We start from the raw sequence: 18152 nt of genomic DNA, 5'->3' as shown, positions 1-18152 counted from the left end.
AAATCGAATTTATTTAAGCAAATGCTTAGTTAGGTTTGCTGTTACTTGTAGCTGAATGCAATCCTTATATACTTAATTATCTTATCCTTTCCTTATCCTTATAGCCTAAGTTTCTTTTACAGTCCAGTTCTAGTTTTATCTTCCAGGGTACCAATTGATATTAGTCACCAAGATTCTATCATCTATCATATTTTTCTAATGTTCAATCCTATACCGTAGATACTGGGATTTATAACTACCTAGTACCTAATTGATCCCTCTTTAAAAAAATTAGTTAGCATGTTGTTTCTGGTTTAGAACTGATCTAAATTATCACTGTTGGTCGAGGCCTAGGTGGTAACTTAGCATCAACGCGGGCTGTGAGCTAAAAAGGGATCTAAGGAATTGAGCAAAATTTTACCCAAATTCTAAAGACAATTTGAGTCATACTCTGCCTCTCTTAGGTGACTGCATTCTTACTAGAAAACTGCCAACTCAATTCAGGCACTCAAAATGTAAACTTAGGTCTTTACGAAGGTATTGCTTATCATAGTTAGTAAATGTGAACACTCATCATTTTACTTGCCAGTTATACACAATTAACAGATCTGTGTATATATTTTGAGAGAAAGAAACTCTTTTTTTTCTAGGTGAACAGTGTGACTTTTCTCAGAAGAAATTCTCAGCGTGGGAATTTTACTACTGGTTTTAGTAGTGAGTCAAAAGTCAGAGACCTATTTGATTACGCATTTTTTTAAAATTAAAACATGGTTTCGAAGAAGACTCCATTCACTCAACTGTCTGGATGTGATTATATAACATTGAAATGGAATGAACTGCAATGAAAATGCAAGGTTGTAAATACATTTTTAAAAAAATAGATAATGGGCAGATCTTTAAGGAGAAATCAATTTATAAGAGTAAAAGGCATGACTTTCAGGCACAACTCTCCTGGGCAACCAGCCTGCTTGAGTAGAACATGTCTCAAACAGGACAGTTTCCAAACATATTTTCTGTGGGATAGCCCTTTTATGAAACTGTGATCATCAAAAGCAGTTGTATCAACATACTCTTCTCATTAAAACCAACCCATTTATTTGGTTGGTTTGCTTCCTGCCATTCTGTTATATCCTCTCCAACTAAAAAGGTGTTTCATTGCTAGTATGTTCTTCTTGATTTTCTTTACATGGAAATTACTTTGAGATGAAATATAATTGTAGTTTAGCCTCATAATCATTTGTTCACCTACTTGGGCCTTTAATAATGACAGGGTAGAATTAGAGTTACAGTTTTATTTTTATTACTCTTGTACCACACTAAGCTAGGTACATGGCAGACAGAGGGAAGGAGAACAGTAAAACCAAATCAGTGAAAGCACTGGCCAAATTATGGAATGTATCTGCTAATGGCTGTGTTCATTCCCTGATGATAGATGTCTACAAAGTAGCTACCATTAAAAAAAAACTCTTCTATGTTCTATTTTGTTGAATTATTTATTAAGTGTGAAAGAAAGGAAATGAGCAGTTTTATCACAACATAAATGGAAATAATTTAAAAGCAGGAAATGTTGACTTACAGTATAAGGAGAACTTCCAGAATTCTTTTTTAAAAATAGCAATAGTTTTTAATTCATTATCCACTGCTCTACCAACCATTTGCAATCAGTTTTTAATAAGGTTTTTTTGTGTGTGTGTGAGGAAGATTAGCCCTGAGCTAACATCCGATGCCAATCCTCCTCTTTTTGCTGAGGAAGATTGGCCCTGGGCTAACATCCATGCCCATCTTCCTCTACTTTATATGGGACGCTGCCACAGCATGGCTTGACAAGCAGTGCAGCGGTGCGCGCCCGCGATCCGAACCTGCGAACCCCAGGCCGCCAAAGTGGAGCGTGTGAACTTAACCACTACGCCACCGGTAAGCGCACCTAGCATTTTATTTTACTTCAATAATCTTTGGTGTGAAGATTTCCTCAGACAAAGAAAGACTTTCTTGCAGCTTCACTAACCTGTTTCAACTCCCTTATGAGACAAAGGAAATTAAATAATAAAGAGAATGAAAAATGGAAAACAATAAATTACAAAAATTAAATTGGCATGGAGAACACAGAACGATGTGACTAGTATTTTCTAAATGGCATTAATTTCACACCCACATCCTACTCTCTTTAGCTATTTCTTGTATAGACTTTCTCCACAGCTCAAAACCACAAAGTAGAATCATTATACATTATAGTTTAGGACCAGACATTGACCTGGGAATCTAATTTACTTTGCTAAAATTGGAAAATCAAATTCCTCTTTCCAAATATCCCTATCCAAGGTACTACATAAACCAGTTGCCCAATAAAATTTGACTTTATGTCCTCTACCACCTTCTCCAAAATTCTACAGGCTCCACTTAAGTCAGAGAGAGAGAGATCAAACCCACAACTCATTTTTCTTTCCAAGTTACATGTAACTTTTGAACTCAGAAATGGCAGACAACATATTTTATTCAACTTTCTCAAATCTTTAGATTGCTCAGGATGAGAAACTTTGATATTAGAAATGTCCTCACAACATCTCTGCTCTTTCAATAAACAGGTGCCCAAATTCCTGTGCCTATGTAACTTACACTCTTCAGATTATAAATGATATAATTACAGTACAGCTTGCCAAATTCATATGCCTAATAAGCCAAAGAAATTTATCTCTGGAACTAGGAGAGTTCTATAGGTTGATTTTTTGCATGTGTTTTCCTTTGTAGAACAATTGTTGAAAAGGAGGTTGATAATTTCAATTCACTTTTTATTGTGAATTACAAATCTCAACTAATGTGGTAGAAAGGTGACCTAGTACACATTTCAATTATTTTACATTTGAAAAGATTAAACTAAATTGTGCTTGCCAGTTGTTTTTAATCATATAAAGAATTAAAATAGTAAAATCTTTCAAGTGACCACAAAGTAATGACCAAATAACATTTACCTTACTTATTGTATCATTCAACAAACGTGTCTATCAAATTCAAAACATTACATTACATTGTATTATACTGCTTTCAACGAATGTGCATAACCTTATACCATAAGAATAAAGTGGTATAAAAGTTTATCTTAAATTCTAGAGTCCCAAATATTTTCAATATTTGCACATCTGTCTTTAATACTGAAATAACAATATAATAATTAATCAGAACATATTTTATACAATGAATTTAAATCCTGGCTCTCTGTTATGTAGGGTTGCATAAGTGGTACAAATTACTTTCTTGAGCTTTAATGTCTTCATCTATAAAATGAAGATAACATTTAGCTGGCAGCTGAGCATTACATGAACTAACAGAGAGGCAAGTGCTTCATCTTGCCATGTTTCCTAGGCCAGGCATTGTTCTGGGTGCTGGGGATATGGTTCTAAGTGGCAAACATAATAAATAAGGTTCCTGTCCTCACAGAGGAGGAGAAGCTGGCTAAGCTGACGGAGAAGGAGATACAAGAGGAAAACTAGACAAGCCATGGTTTCACAAAAGCCTACAAAATAAAGCATTTCAAAAAAAGAGAGAATGTCAAAAATGTACTTTGAAGGTACTGACTGCAAAGGGACACAAGGAAGGTTTCTGAAGCAATAAGAATGTTCACATCATGATTGAAGTGATGGTTTCACAACTGTTTACATTTGTCAAAACTCATTAAATTGTACCCATAAAATTGGTGATTTTTATTGTATGCACATTATGCCTCAATAAATCTGATTTCTAAAAAAATGTACTTGTCATGAAAGACAATTTAAAAAAAGAAAGGGCAGGGGAGCTGCTCTAGATGAAAGGAGACTAAAGAGGTGTGACAAGCAGATGTAATGTATGATCTTTGACTGGATTCTGAATCCCTCCCCCCCAAAAGCTATAAAGAATATTTTGGGGGCAAATGTAGAAATCTGAATATGGACTATATATTAAACTGTATTGTATCAATGTTAAACATTTCTTTTTTCAGTGTGGACACTTTATTGTGCTTATGTAGGAGAATATCCCTTTCTCAGGAGATGCATATTCAAATATTTAGGGATAAATTGTCAGAATGTCTGCAACTTACTCTCAAATGGTTCAGGAAAAAACACATATGAATGTAAATAGATAAACATGAAGCAAATGTGGAAAAATGTTAACAATTGGTGAAATCTAGGTAAACGGTCTCCAAATATTTACTGTACTCAACCTTCAACTTTTCTGTAGAATTGAAACTTTTAAAAATAAAAATTAGAGAGCTGAAAAAAAGAGAGAATAGTCAACCATGTCAAATACTGTTAAGAGGTCAGGTAAGATTAGAACGGAGACATGACCTTTGGCTTTGGCAAGATATTGGTCACTGGTGACCCTTTTGTAAGAGCATTTCGGTAGAGTGAGGGGCAAAAACTAGATACGAATGAGCAGGGAGAGAAATGGGAGATGAGCAAATAGGAGCAATGAGTACAAGTAACTCTTTCAAGAGTTTTGTTACGAAGGGTAGCAGAGAAACAGGACATGGAGTTAAAAGAGTCTTCCTACACCAAAGGTAATATTAAGACATTTTGTATGTTGACGAGAATGATCCAGTAGAGACGAAACTGATCATGCAGGACAGAAAAGGTATAAACGCAGGAGCCAAGTCTTTGATACTGTGAGAGGAGCTGGGATGCAGGGTCCAAAAGGAAAGAGTCACCTTAGATGATGGTGATGATGACGACAATGACAACAAATGACAAAGGTGGTAACATAGCGTCTAACCTGAAAATAGCTAAACACTAATTAAAGCATTTTTACTCATTTAATTCTCACACCAACTCTAAGAGGAAAGTATTAGTAATATCTTCTTTTACAGACAAAGAAGTTGAGGTACAGAAAGTTTATTAACTTGCCCAACAATACATATCTAATAAGTAGCAAAGTTGAGATTTAGAACCCAAGAGAAGAGACTTTTCTTCCAGTGCAACAAGAGGGAAGGCAGAGTTTGTGGGTGGAGATGCAGCTGGGCTGTTGGTAGTGGAAAGATGAGGTAGCTCTCGTATGATTACATCTATTTTCTCAATGTAGCATTTGGTGAGTTCATCAGCTGAGGGGGTGGGGAGAGGGGATGGTGGAGATTTGAGAAGAGAAGGTGAGACATTCTTGTTTCAGAGAGAAGGCAAGTGAATTTACTAGCAATGACCGGCAGGATTGAATGCCCCTTTGGAATTAATGGTCATAAATTTGAAGTGAATCTACTTGTCTTGTCTGGATGATATTTTCTAGCAACTTTCAGCTGCTTGAAAGCAGGCATAAAGAGGATAGTTGGATTTTTACAGACAAGTGGGACCTAAGAAAACAGGAGCCAGAGAGTAAGCGGGGTTTGCGAGAGAGTGGTGATAGTATGGGACATGAAATCTCGGCCAGGTAAGAAGAAGTGTATGGCCATTAAGGATGTGATAGATGCAGAAAAAGTGGTAGGGTCAGAGGACTGGAGACTTGTGAGGTCAGAAAGTAGCTGGAGTGTGGGTATTACAGTAAGAGAGTAAGTAAAAGTGGGAAGCTTGAAGAGATTTCAAAGGGAGTGCCATTATTGATGATGATGAGCTCTAGAGTATGACCATGTAAATGGGAGGCTGAGGTGACGCAGAACAGATGACTGGATCAAAAGAGGCCTGAGTGCTGGATGAATCCTCTACGTGGATGTAGAAGTTATAAAGAGAGGACAAAAGCAGTGGTGGAGAGTCATCAGTGAAGGTGGGGTAGAAGACAGCAACAAAGAAGGGTAAGAGGAGTAAAGACTGATGTTATATACTTGAAAGATGTTAGGGAGACTGAAGGAGAGCTAATTTGGAAGTTGCAGTGGGGAGCAAGGATACTACCCACCCCACCTGCAGGCTCAGAGGTACATGAGGTAGGGAAGAAAAATCAGGCTCTATTTGACAAGGTGAAAGGACTGTTCAGAAAAGAGGCTGAGGATGTAGCACAGTACTTGACACATGAAATATACTCAATCAATATTTCTTGAATTTAAATTTTAACTTTTCTAATAGTTTACTATATCCTAAAAAGGAAAAAAACAAAACTTATGTACAAAGAAATCCAAACCAGAATAAAAAGGAAATGGTCCTCTAAGGATTATATTTTTTAAATCCACGAAAGGCTCATTTCCAAAAATTGGTCCCCTGGCCAAGATAGAGTCGAATAGCATCTTATTGTTTTTGGCTTAATATAAATGGATAGCTCACTGTTATAAAATAACACCAGGCATTTTCTTGCATAAGAACCCAGTATCAGAACAACAAAATTAAGTGAATTCCGCCTTGTTGAAGCCTAGACAATTGCCTTTCTGAGCATAAGCTGACCAGAAATTAAATCTATTATGGTTCAAGCAGAGAAACGTAGGTATCTATGGAATAAGAATAAATGATATTTCCTAAATATATTTTTTGGAGTGTAATATAGTACTCTTTGGAATATACTGTCCTTCTTGAAGTAGTAGTTGATTGCACTATGAAGTTTCAGAGGTACGCCTTTACTGAAGAAAGAGAAGTTCTTCTCAATGTTATAGTTTTTTCTTTTTGATTGGTTCTAAATGTCTTTTTAAGACTAACATAATTCTTTTATGCTTTAACAACAAAAACAAAATATTTTATGTCTATAAAGTTGCCTCCTAAGCATGTCTAATAAGTTGTCTATATACAGCTCATTGAAATTCTATAGACCTCTATGGTCTTAAAAGGTACAATGAATATGTAATACTTTTTCTCCAAGACTAAATTTTATTGGAATTTATCTGGAATTCCAGTGTTTTGTTTTATAATTGTATTTGGTGGTTTAATTATGATCAGCAATCAGAATGTGGACCCGTTCAACTGCAGGTTAGTTCAAGGGGCTTTTCATTTTCGTCTTACTTATAAACTACGAAGTTTCTACTACTAGACAGAAAATTTACCGGCAGTTCTATTACACCAGATAAATGGACTTGAAAAGGATGGCCAATCCTCCTAGTTTCATTAGAGCCCAATATGATGTGTCAAAGAAAGCAATTAGTCAACAATATACACTGAGCTCATTTACAACACACGGCTGGCTTTGGGAGTAAGATATTTCTCTTTTCCATGAAGAGCCCAGCTGGAAGTAATCTCTCCTTTACTAAATTTCTTTAGTACTTTGTATATTCGTTATGGGACTTTTTCTTTGGAGTACAGTGATTTCTGTGCTTATCTTATTTTTCCTTCTAGGCTATAAGCAAGTACACTATGCCTTGACATCTTTGGATAGTCTCCAAGTATTATAGTATTATTTGTATTTTACTTAATACCCAGCACTAGTAGGAGAACAAAATGCAATAGTAATACTATCAATATCAAATTCATCAGTATGGATAGATTCAGTATTACAGATTAAATATAAATAGGCTTCTGAAGTTTGGTCTGGGAATCATACCACCATTTATGCAATACAGTCAATGGCGTTGAGTTCCAAAAACTTACCTTACAACTTCACTCTTAGAACACAGCAGGGACTTCTTATACTGCATGTATAACCAGAAAGGCCCCAGACAACAAATCTATAGAGCAGTCAAGATGCTAACTGTTCCAATTTTGTAAATAAAAGAAAATGAATTTTTTCTTTTAAAAATGTAGTAATTTTACATGTAACTTCAAATTAAATCTTTTAATTTTTAAAACAGTAATTTTTTAAAAAAGTATAGATATTTATTTATTTTTTTGTTTGGTTTTTTTTTTGTGAGGAAGATCAGCCCTGAGCTAACATCCATGCCAATCCTCCTCTTTTTGCTGAGGAAGACTGGCCCTGGGCTAACATCCATGCCCATCTTCCTCTACTTTATGTGGGACGCCACCACAGCATGGCCTGACGAGCAGTGCGTCTGTGCATGCCCAGGATCCGAACCCGCCGCCAGCAGCGGAGCACACGCACTTAACCGCTACACCATGGGGCCGGCCCCAAGTATAGATATTTAAAAGTCATATTTTGTGAAAACAGTGGAAAAATGTTTCAAAATTAATGTATGGATATATGCCTGACCAACTGAACATTTCAAATGTCTTTTAGTTAATCCAGAGAATTTTGGTGCAACAAAGCAATATCATGTCATTCATAAATAAAATTTCAACTTACCGTTTATATTTATTGCAGGTAATACAATTGACATCTTTGGTCGTGTGGTCTTGTTATGAGTGGTAGCTGGTAACAGCAGGTGATCCTAAGATTAACAAAGAACAATCTGTTATTTATAGTAATTGGCTTAGTCCTATAACAGAACAAACTCAGGGTTTCTAAGATGCCAACATTTCATTGGGATCACAAAAAATGACAGTTTTTATTTGAACTTGGCCTAGGGGTAATTAACTACAAATCATCTTATGGTTCATTCATTCATAATGCAATAAACATTTACTGAGTGTCTATCATTACCAGGCACTATGTAGTATTCTTGGAATACTCCTAGGTTCTGCTAACATATATGCTGCAGTATACTACAAAGAGTATCAGTCAAGCAGTCAGAACAGAGGGATTCTAATTCTAGTTCTGCCACTGGATAGCTGTATGATCTGGGTCTGTTTCCAGTCCTGTAAAAAGAGGGAGCTAGGCTCGACAATGTCACAAGATACTGAAGTTATCTATCCAATAGAGTCTTTTCAAACTTTTTTTTAAAGAAGAGGAATGTTTTTTTCCCCCAAAAAATTCTGATCCCAAACTACTGATATATAAAAGAGATTCTCATTGAAGCAGGGCCAGGGCCTGGAGCCTTGCCTATTTAGCCTCCTCTTCTCCCTCTGGGGCAGTCACAGCATTGGACTTTGTTTGTGAGTAACAGGTACATACTAAAGAAGATGTATAGTTCTTGTCCTTAAAAAGCACACAGTTTAGTGAAAGAGTTTTAAAAGATTATAAATGCATGTCTAGTTCAATTATATAGTTCTTAATATAATATTGCCAACTTGTGATGATCTATAAGTGATCCAAGGCATCTGAGGTTTCTGGTTTCCAACCACACAAACACTAAAAAGAAGAATGAGCCAAGAGGAGTTTGGCTTCAAAAATGGGGGAGGTACAAGTGTTCTGGAAAAGGTATGTACATCTGTAGGTATTCCAAAGCTGATTATAAATGACTTATGACTGTGATATTTACTGCTGTTTTCAGTAACTCCTTTTCTTCCTAGCAAAAGCATAGGAATTGTCACAGTAAAAAGAAAAAAACGTACATTAGTGTTTCCATTTAAGGGAGCATGGTTCAACTGAGATAAAGCTGAACCTAAGGTAACTCCTTTTGCTTTCTTTTCTTGTCCCTTCGTTTCAAAATTCAGTCAACAAACCTGCTACATGAAAGGAAGCATCAAAAGTAGGATTTGACACAGCTGAGAGTGATAAAAATTCAAAGCAACTTAGTTCAAAATCAATGTGACTATGAAATACAATTATCAGTAAAGCTAAGAAAAAATCTAAACGTGAAGAACAAATTGAAATTGATGTACATGAACAGAACTGTTTAGAAAACATTTCCAGTAACCGCTTGTGCTTTGTCTAATTCAAGGCAACATTTCTGTGAGAACTTGTTTTTTAAAAAGCAGGGAAAAGATGATGAGGTTGTTCTGTTAGAATTCCAGCATTGCAGCACAGGAGTTTTTTTTTAAAGTGCATTGTTAGACACAAAGATCACACATTTCCAAGAGTAAGATAACATATTATAACCAAGAAAAAACAAAATTTGCTGATCTTCATGCTATGAAAATTATAAATAGCTTAATTCCTATAATTAAAATACTGCTTTAGCGTCCCCAAAATTGAATGAGAAAACAAACCAACAAACTTGCAAGCCCCAAATTAAGGCTATTGTAAAAATAAACACACTTAGATCCCACTGGTCATGGGTTAAGGTCAGTCTCCAACTTAAATCTGAGTTTCCTGCTAAAATCTAGTTGCTATACTAAACGTTTTTAAATATGATTTCCCTAAACATTATGTTCCCTACTTTCTCTCTTCATTAAATTTTAAACAAAGAAGTTATTTTTGTAGCAGAAAGCCAAAAGACACATTATTATTTATGAAAAAGAAGAATCACATCTTGAATGCATAAAAATTTATTACAGTCAACCTGCCTTACCTCTAATTATCAAAAGTTTGCAAACTTAGGGGAAAAAACCTATAATTTAAAGTGCTTATTTACCAAGAGGCCTAAACATCAGAATTGCAGGGAATCAAAGCCACTATACTACAAACTTTAATAATGCTTATCTTATGTTACAAAGTAATTTATACACACACACACACACACACACACACACGCCTGCGACAGTGTACGTAGTTGCTTCATTTAACATTTACTTTCACTTCCTCAAATTAAATGTTCCTTAGCACAACAATGAATCTTGAATCAGTTTTTTCTCTCCAACTGTGTTCATCTCGCTCCTTTTTTTAGCACATCATTAATTCTACTAGTGACATCGTCAGAAATAAAGGAGCTTTACTTACTCAATCAACAAATATTTATTGACTTCTTACCATTCATAAAAACATTTACTGAGCATAGTGACCTGCTATGTATTCAGCTCCGTGCTACACAGAATATTTTCTTTCATAGAATATAAATTCAGGTTTTTAATTTTGTTGGGGAAACAATGCTGTTTAATTGTGGCAATGTTTAATTGTGGCAGAAACAGCCACTTGTGCCCAATATCTGCTCTGCTTTCCATAGGAACTAGAATGGAAATAGAACCTTCCATATTTAGTTGGGCACAAAGAAACCCAGAATAAAGACTTTATTCCCTAGCCTCCTTTGCAACCAAATGAGGCCATATATTCAAGTTCTGGTCAATGGGCTGAAAGGAGAAACGGTGCCTGCATGCAGCTTCTTCAAGGTGGTGGTGATGGAAGGCAATCCTCCTCCTCCCTTGTTCTCCTTTCTGCTAGCTAGAAGGCAGATATGACTGCTAGAGCTGGAGTAGTCATCTTGGACCATGAGATGGAAGCTGCAATCTGAGGATTATGAAATAACAAGCCAGAGCTATGGATCCTGATCAAGGAGCTCCCAGAAGATCTCTGGAACTTACACATGAGAGAGAAACAAAATTCTAATTTGTCTAAGCCACTATTATTTTGGATTTTCTGTCACTCATAGCTAAACCTAAACCTAATTACTAGTTATATTATAAATTTGTGAAACAGTACTAAAGGTATTTGGTCAAGAGGAATCTCAATAAGGGTTAAAGTAATCAGAGACAGCTTTACTCTTTTTTAACAGCATAAAAACACCATATTTATTATTTAGCTTTCTTGATGTACTTTCCCCCCATTTTACTAATTTATAAAGAACTTATAGCAGAAATTCAATCCTGGAACAGTAGAGGTACAATTTGACGAATCTGAACGAAACTCTTTCCGTCCTGTTACGTCAGTTAAGATAATCCAACTGCAACAAAGTAAAGCTATTTAAAAATAAAAAGGAAAAGTAGAAAAAGGATGTTGCCACAAATTATGTTGTGATATATTATATCACAATATAAATGTGATATATTTTGGCACTGTCATTCCAAACCATGTCACTAATTTTAAGATGTCTTCAAATGGACTCCTTAAAGGACTTTATAGGACTGAGACACCACGGGATATCTTCAGGGAGGAAACTATATGGACAAACACTATAATCAAAGCTTTGTTCTCTTATTCCCAGAAGAAGTTAGAGAAACACTGGTGGGAAAACACCAAAACATTTCACCGTGAGAATAAAGCATCAGCTTTCCAATGTTATGCAATATCGTGCATGAGAAAATATGCTATTTTCATACAATTCTCCCAATTCCCTCTTCCAAGTATTTTATTAGAAAAAGACAAAATATTAGTGCATAACACAGCATCCAAAGTTATCTGTTTCTCCTCTTTTTAAGAGAGCTAAAGCACTGGAGACTAACTTATCAAAAGAACAGGACTACATTTTACTCAGCTGAAGGTTATGATGGTAATTCACAATAAAATTAAGGTCCGACTAAGGTAATTCACAATAAAATTAAGGTCCGACTAAGTGTTGTGAAATGTTGATTCTACACATCTGTGTAGAGTAGTAACGGATCTCAACTTAAACTGACTTACTAGATTAAACAACCCTTCCCTCTCTTCCTCTAAAACTTACCTATGCCCATTGCAAACTGAACATTCATGACTAGCTGTGTTTTTTCCAAAACTACTTCTGCTAATTGTATTTGTTAGTGTAACTGTGTAATCTAATAAAATATTAAACTGATAAAATACAGTGTGAAAAGAAAGAGAGCAAGATTTAATAAAAGTGAATTGGTTAAAAAAAATTTCTCTCATTGCAAGACAACCATAAAAGACGGGAAAAAAATCATAACAGTCTGCATTCACATTGCTTAACAACTATCTTTAAATTTTTATTCTAATTTAAAGTAACTGTAACTGATACTGGAAGTTACGGTTGATGCATTGTGAGTACAGTTTATGCGGGAAAGGCAACATGGAACTCTAGTGGATCCGGACTCAAAGAAAAGGTGTTGGCCCTACACCAAAATGTGTCAAATGAATGCACATTTATATAATGAAATAAAATAAAGGTACATATAATTTTAATGATCCCTTGCTTTAAGCAATTTTTTAAAAAAATTTTTTGTTTATTGCAGTAACATTGGTTTATAACATTGTAAAAATTTCAGGTGTACATCATTATACTTCTATTTCTGCATAGATTATATCATGTTCACCACCAAAATACTAATTACAACCCATCACCACACACATGTACCAAATTATCCCTTTCACCCTCCTCCCTCCCCCCTTCCCCTCTGGTAACCACCAATCCAATCTCTGTCTCTATGTGTTTGTTTATTGTTGTTATTATCTACTACTTAATGAAGGAAATCATACGGTATTTGACCTTCTCCCTCTGACTTATTTCACTTTGCATTATACCCTCAACGTCCACCCATGTTGTCACAAATGGCTGGATTTCATCGTTTCTTATGGCTGAGTAGTATTCCATTGTGTATATATACCACATCTTCTTTATCCATTCGATTTAAGCAATTTTATTAATTAACAGATCATCCACTAGTTTCTGTTGTACCAGGTAACACAGCTTCTCCTGTATTAGGAAACTGACTCAGGTTGGAGCCTTTATCTTTGATAGAAAGGAATGTATTTAATATCTACTGATGTCCCTTATGGATGAGGGAAACACAGACTGCAACAGGCTGCACTTGTGACACTGAACAGCTTTCACTTGGATCAACATGTATCTCTATCAGTCAAAAAGATGTACATATCAGGCCCTTGCATATTAACAATAATGGCTTCGTAACGTTTTATATTTGGTCCATATTCACTAGATTACTGAGATAGAGTTTGTTTTCCAATATAGAAAACTATTTAAACCCAGATTAAAAATAAAAATAGCATCTATCCTCATTTCAAAAATAGCTTTGTATTGAATTTTCTCTAACCTATGTTCCTATCCTAGAGAGCTTTTGTTTTCTATCATCACTCTACCTTATTTACCTTACCAAGTATCTTTCAAGCTACCAAACAAACTGAAGAACATATCAAACTGTAAACATAAGAGGGCCAAAGCAGCAGTTACAAGTAGGCCTTTCAAACTTATCTAAATTACAACATTCTGAACTAAAAAACTAATATTCTTTTCTAGTAGTTATACTAATTGTTGATCAGAAACCAAACGTGTCTATTCATTAAAGCAAGTAAAAAGCAAAGGCAATTAGGAAATTTGAAATCATTAAAATACACAGACACACACAGTGACATATCCTGAAAATAAAAATTGCAAAAAAATAGAGGTAGTAAAATTAAGTAGAATGTAATCATTTAAAAAGTCTATTAAAATGTCTATGATGTAGGGCTTCCCATCACAGTAAAAACATAAGCAAAGTACATTACTCATCTCAAAGCTAGAATAGTTAACATAAATAGGTAATATGAATGCGGTATTTGTGCCCCTAATGTATGCAGTAAAACCACAGACCAATAAAAGGAAATGTAAAGCTTGCATCTGTACCATTAGTATGCATGGCAGCCAGAGGAAGAATAAATCAAAACTATTAGCGCTCAACAGATGGCCCAAGAGTAAGCCAAGGTTTACATTTTGACAAGAGGAAAATTTTTGCACTTAATTCAAACCTGATAATGTAGGCGAGATCACCAGAGGAAAAATTAGCTAGACATCCTCGTAAGTGCAAACTCAAGTTTTGCTTTAAGATGTGGTTCTCATATCAAACTCTGTAGGAAGCCCCCAAACCTGCCCAAGGGACCTTGATATCCCCTTTCATTCAGACAAAAATGTATAAGGTTGAACCACAGAAAACTGTCATTTTTGTGGGTCAAATATAAATAATTTCAGAAGGTTCAACCTAATAGTTATATATGCCTCTCTTTTTTAAAACCAGAATTAATTTTGAGTTTCTTGGTCAAAATGGTTTCTTGTAAATACTTTCCCAAGGATAAGACAGTAGCTTCCAAATCATTCTTCTCTCTTGATGAGAGTTTCAGGGAAAGTGTTTCTAAACCAGTCAGGATTGTTTTCCCTGAAGAAAGCTGTTGGATAAAATGCTGGTTACATGCTTTGGACAGGTAGAGGGTTAGGAGGTCTTTGACCCTGTTCTTCATATTACTTCATTCAATAACTTGAGCTAATCAAAGTTCAAAACTTGGTCAGATATAATACAGAGCTTTTCAAAGGCTGGACAGTGTGTGATTTAGGGAAGTAAATTAGCACCCCCGGAAACTTGTTATCAATCATCATTTGTTGAGTGCCAACAGTGTGGCAATCCAAAAACTGCCTTATTAAGGGAAAAGATCAAACACTAAATGCATAAAGGCTTTAACCATATGCGAATTTGTCAGACATAATGTTTACAAGATATTTCATTTTAGAAACTCACTTTACTCAAGACTACTGGTAGGAAGTGAATTTCCTGAAGATTAAATTGCATCTTACAGAGATGCTACCAAAGCAAACCACGGGGAGCGGGGAGGAGGAGGTCTGAGGCTACAGCAAATTTGAGTCAACAAGTTTTCTGAGGGCCGGCCCCGTGGCTTAGCGGTTAAGTGCGCGTGCTCCGCTGCTGGCGGCCCGGGTTCGGATCCTGGGCGCGCACTGACACACCGCTTCTCCAGCCATGCTGAGGCCGCGTCCCACATACAGCAACTAGTAGGATGTGCAGCTATGACATACAACTATCTACTGGGGCTTTGGGGGAAAAATAAATAAATAAATAAAATTAAAAAAAAATTTAAACAAGTTTTCCGAGAAAAGAGATTATTAGGGAACAAAGGGACAGTAACAATACCTATTGCATGGATTGTTTATAATGATTAAATAAGTTAATACCTGAAAGCACTTGGAATAGTGACTGGCACGCAGAAAGCACTATTATAAGTGTTTGATAATTTTTTTAAAAAAAGGACCAAAGAATTTGAGGTCAGAGAAGTCCCTGAGGAAATGCAACAGGTAGCGTGAGCATGGACGCTGACATTGTTGTCTAGGTTTACTCCTTTCCACCTCATAGCCAAGAGCCACTGCTCCACTGCTGAACAGAAACAGGATGACAGGCACACATGACTGATCCAAACTGCTGAGCCTAGAAACGAAAGCTCTTTATAATTTGGTCCCTACTCCTCTGGCTTCTTTCCATCATGATCTCTCACTATTCCTTTTCACAAACACTAGTGCCAATCATCACAGGTATTCTCTATGAAATCAACCAAGAAAAGAGGACACCCTCATATTTCACTTCTTTTAATTTAAAAGATGACAGGGGAAAAATAATTGAAGCACAAGTTTTCAAAGCTTCTACTCTACCTCTGTGCTTTTTCCAAGGATTTTTATTTTTTTAAGCACTGCTGGATTGTGTGTGTGGTTCAGGTAAGGTCGTAGGTGGAAAGGAAAGTTGGAAGAAGCTAAATTGGTTTAAATTAAAAAAGGTATGAGTTATTAGCAGGAAAAAAGGTCTAGAAGTTAGAAGGGTAGAAAAGAGATTGGTAAAGAGGGCTAGCCTGAGTTGTGTGCTAGCAGAGAGACTGGGACAGTGACTCTATGGTGTGTGTGTTGGGGGCGGGGGGCGAGACAGACGTTTTGCCGTCTATTGTTTGATTTAATATTTCGTTTGCAGTATCTTCAAGACACTTCATTAAAGGCCTACATTACTTATCAAGTTTTTGAGGTTTTGGATTTGTATTTCTTTTGCATGTGTCATCATGCCAAAATCAGTCTCAGAAAAGGGCAAGCAACTAAACCAACTTCTTGAGCTGAGACAATGGCTGTGTTCTTTGCTGTGTGGCCTCCTTTGGTTCCCACGAGTGTTCTGAGCTGAATTCTCCAACCTTCCAAGGAGTCTGTGAACTAACAAACAGCCTTCCAATAAATTCCTTTTCTGCTTAATGTAAGCAGTTTCTGCTTTAAGTTTATAGTAGGTTTCTGTTGTTTACAACCAAGCACCATTAGTGGCCCAGTACTGGAATTTCATTTCTGACATATTTGATATTGCTTGGTTAATGTCTGACCTAACATTTTCCAAAAACATTAATTTTAATTAGATTAACCATGGCATTATTTTAGGTAAATAAAAGACAACAGATTGAGTCATAAATCAATGGACCCCCCTTATCTCCCACTTGATCCCCAAAGTAATGAAAATTGGCTCTGTCACCACCATTCTACTGTAATAGTCCTCATAAATATTGTATTCTAACTGGTAAACCCACTTGCTTGTATCTAGTCCTCACCCTACTTTCTCTCTGCAGCATTTTACTCTTTCAACTCTCACTCCTCAAATTCTCTCTTAGTTCTCATTTACCTCCAACTTTTTTTTTCTTTGCTGCCTTCTCTTCTACCCACAACTCACATTAAAAATTAGTGTTTCTTAGAGGCAAATATTTTTTCAATCCATATCCTTCCTTGGCATTCTCATCTAGTCCCATGACTTGAAATATATGTCTGGCTCAAACCACTCAAACCTTAACTCAAGACCCATATTTATAACTGCTTGCTAGGCATTGCCACTGGAATATTCTACAGGTCCTTAAACTACAATTTATCTTCCCCTAGATTTCCTATTTTAGTTAACTTCATCAAATTCTATTTATCCAAAGAGAAACCTAGAATGATCTTGGACTCTTTCATTTTTCTTACCCCCAACACTAAATATGTCCCTTTCTCATTCCTGAGCTTAAGTCCACATTAGCTCCTCTCATCTATCTCTACTCACTCCTTGGCAAGCTCATTTAGTCTCAGGGTTTTAAATATTATCTATACATTGATGACTCCCAAATTTATATTTCTAGCCCATTTCACTCCTTTGGCCTTGATGACTCCTATATCCAACTGCCTACTCAAAATACCCACTTGGACGTCTCCAAGTTAAGATACCCAAAACTAAGCTCCTGATATACCTCTCAAATGTGCTTCTCCCATAGTGTTTCCCATCTCAATGGCAATGCCATTTCTCTCAGATACTCAGACCAAAGATCTTATAGTATTCTTCTCATACTCCATACCAATCCATCAGTGAAACCTATCAATTCTACAGCCCAAATATATCTGGCATCTAACCATCAGTCCAAGCCATTATTATCTATTACTTGTATAATTACAATAGCCTCCTAAATGGTCTGCTCACTTCTGCTCTTTCCTACTTGAAGTCTATTCTCATTACAGCAACCAGAATGATCCTGTTAAAATATACATCAAAATGCTCCAATGACTTCCAATCACAGAGAAAAATTAAAATAACCCCAATGGCCTTTAAGGCTGTGTATGTTCTGACGCACCTACTTATTTCTCTGACATCATCTTCTATGGTTCTTTTCCTTATTTATTCCACTCTAGCTGCAACAGCTACCTTTCTTGTTCCTCACACATACAACGCATGTTCTTGCGTCAGGGCCTTTGTACTTGCTATTCACCCTGGAATATCCTTTCCTGGAACATGTGCATGGCACACACCTTCACCCCCTTCAAATCTTCACTCGTATGTCAACTTCTCAGTGAGGCCTTTCTTGGCTACTCTAGTTAAATTGCACAGACATATCCCCACCAAACACACTCACGTCCTTTCTCTTCTCTGCTTTACTTTTCTCCCTAACACTTACTGTCTTTATAAATAAGCTTTACAACAGCTGATATTTTTATCTGTTTTGTTAATTGCCAAATCCCCAGGACCTATTAT

The 18152-nt window shown here is 36.1% G+C and overlaps 1 protein-coding gene across 1 annotated transcript in view; it reads right to left on the bottom strand.

Annotated features, from left to right (window-relative positions):
- Positions 1–18152, bottom strand: part of ATF6 (activating transcription factor 6) — a gene marked incomplete at its 5' end in the record, with an annotated part of 211042 nt that overhangs the window by 44560 nt on the left and 148330 nt on the right. The window contains one exon of the mRNA XM_058536922.1: positions 8083–8167. Coding sequence (XP_058392905.1) covers positions 8083–8167 — 85 coding nt within the window. The remainder of the gene's footprint in view (positions 1–8082; positions 8168–18152) is intronic.

This window comes from Diceros bicornis, chromosome 4 (assembly GCF_020826845.1).
Source record: "Diceros bicornis minor isolate mBicDic1 chromosome 4, mDicBic1.mat.cur, whole genome shotgun sequence".
Classification (NCBI taxonomy): Eukaryota; Metazoa; Chordata; class Mammalia; order Perissodactyla; family Rhinocerotidae; genus Diceros; species Diceros bicornis.
The sequence above is the reverse complement of the archived record's forward strand: the minus strand, read 5'-3'. Positions and strand labels throughout refer to the sequence as shown.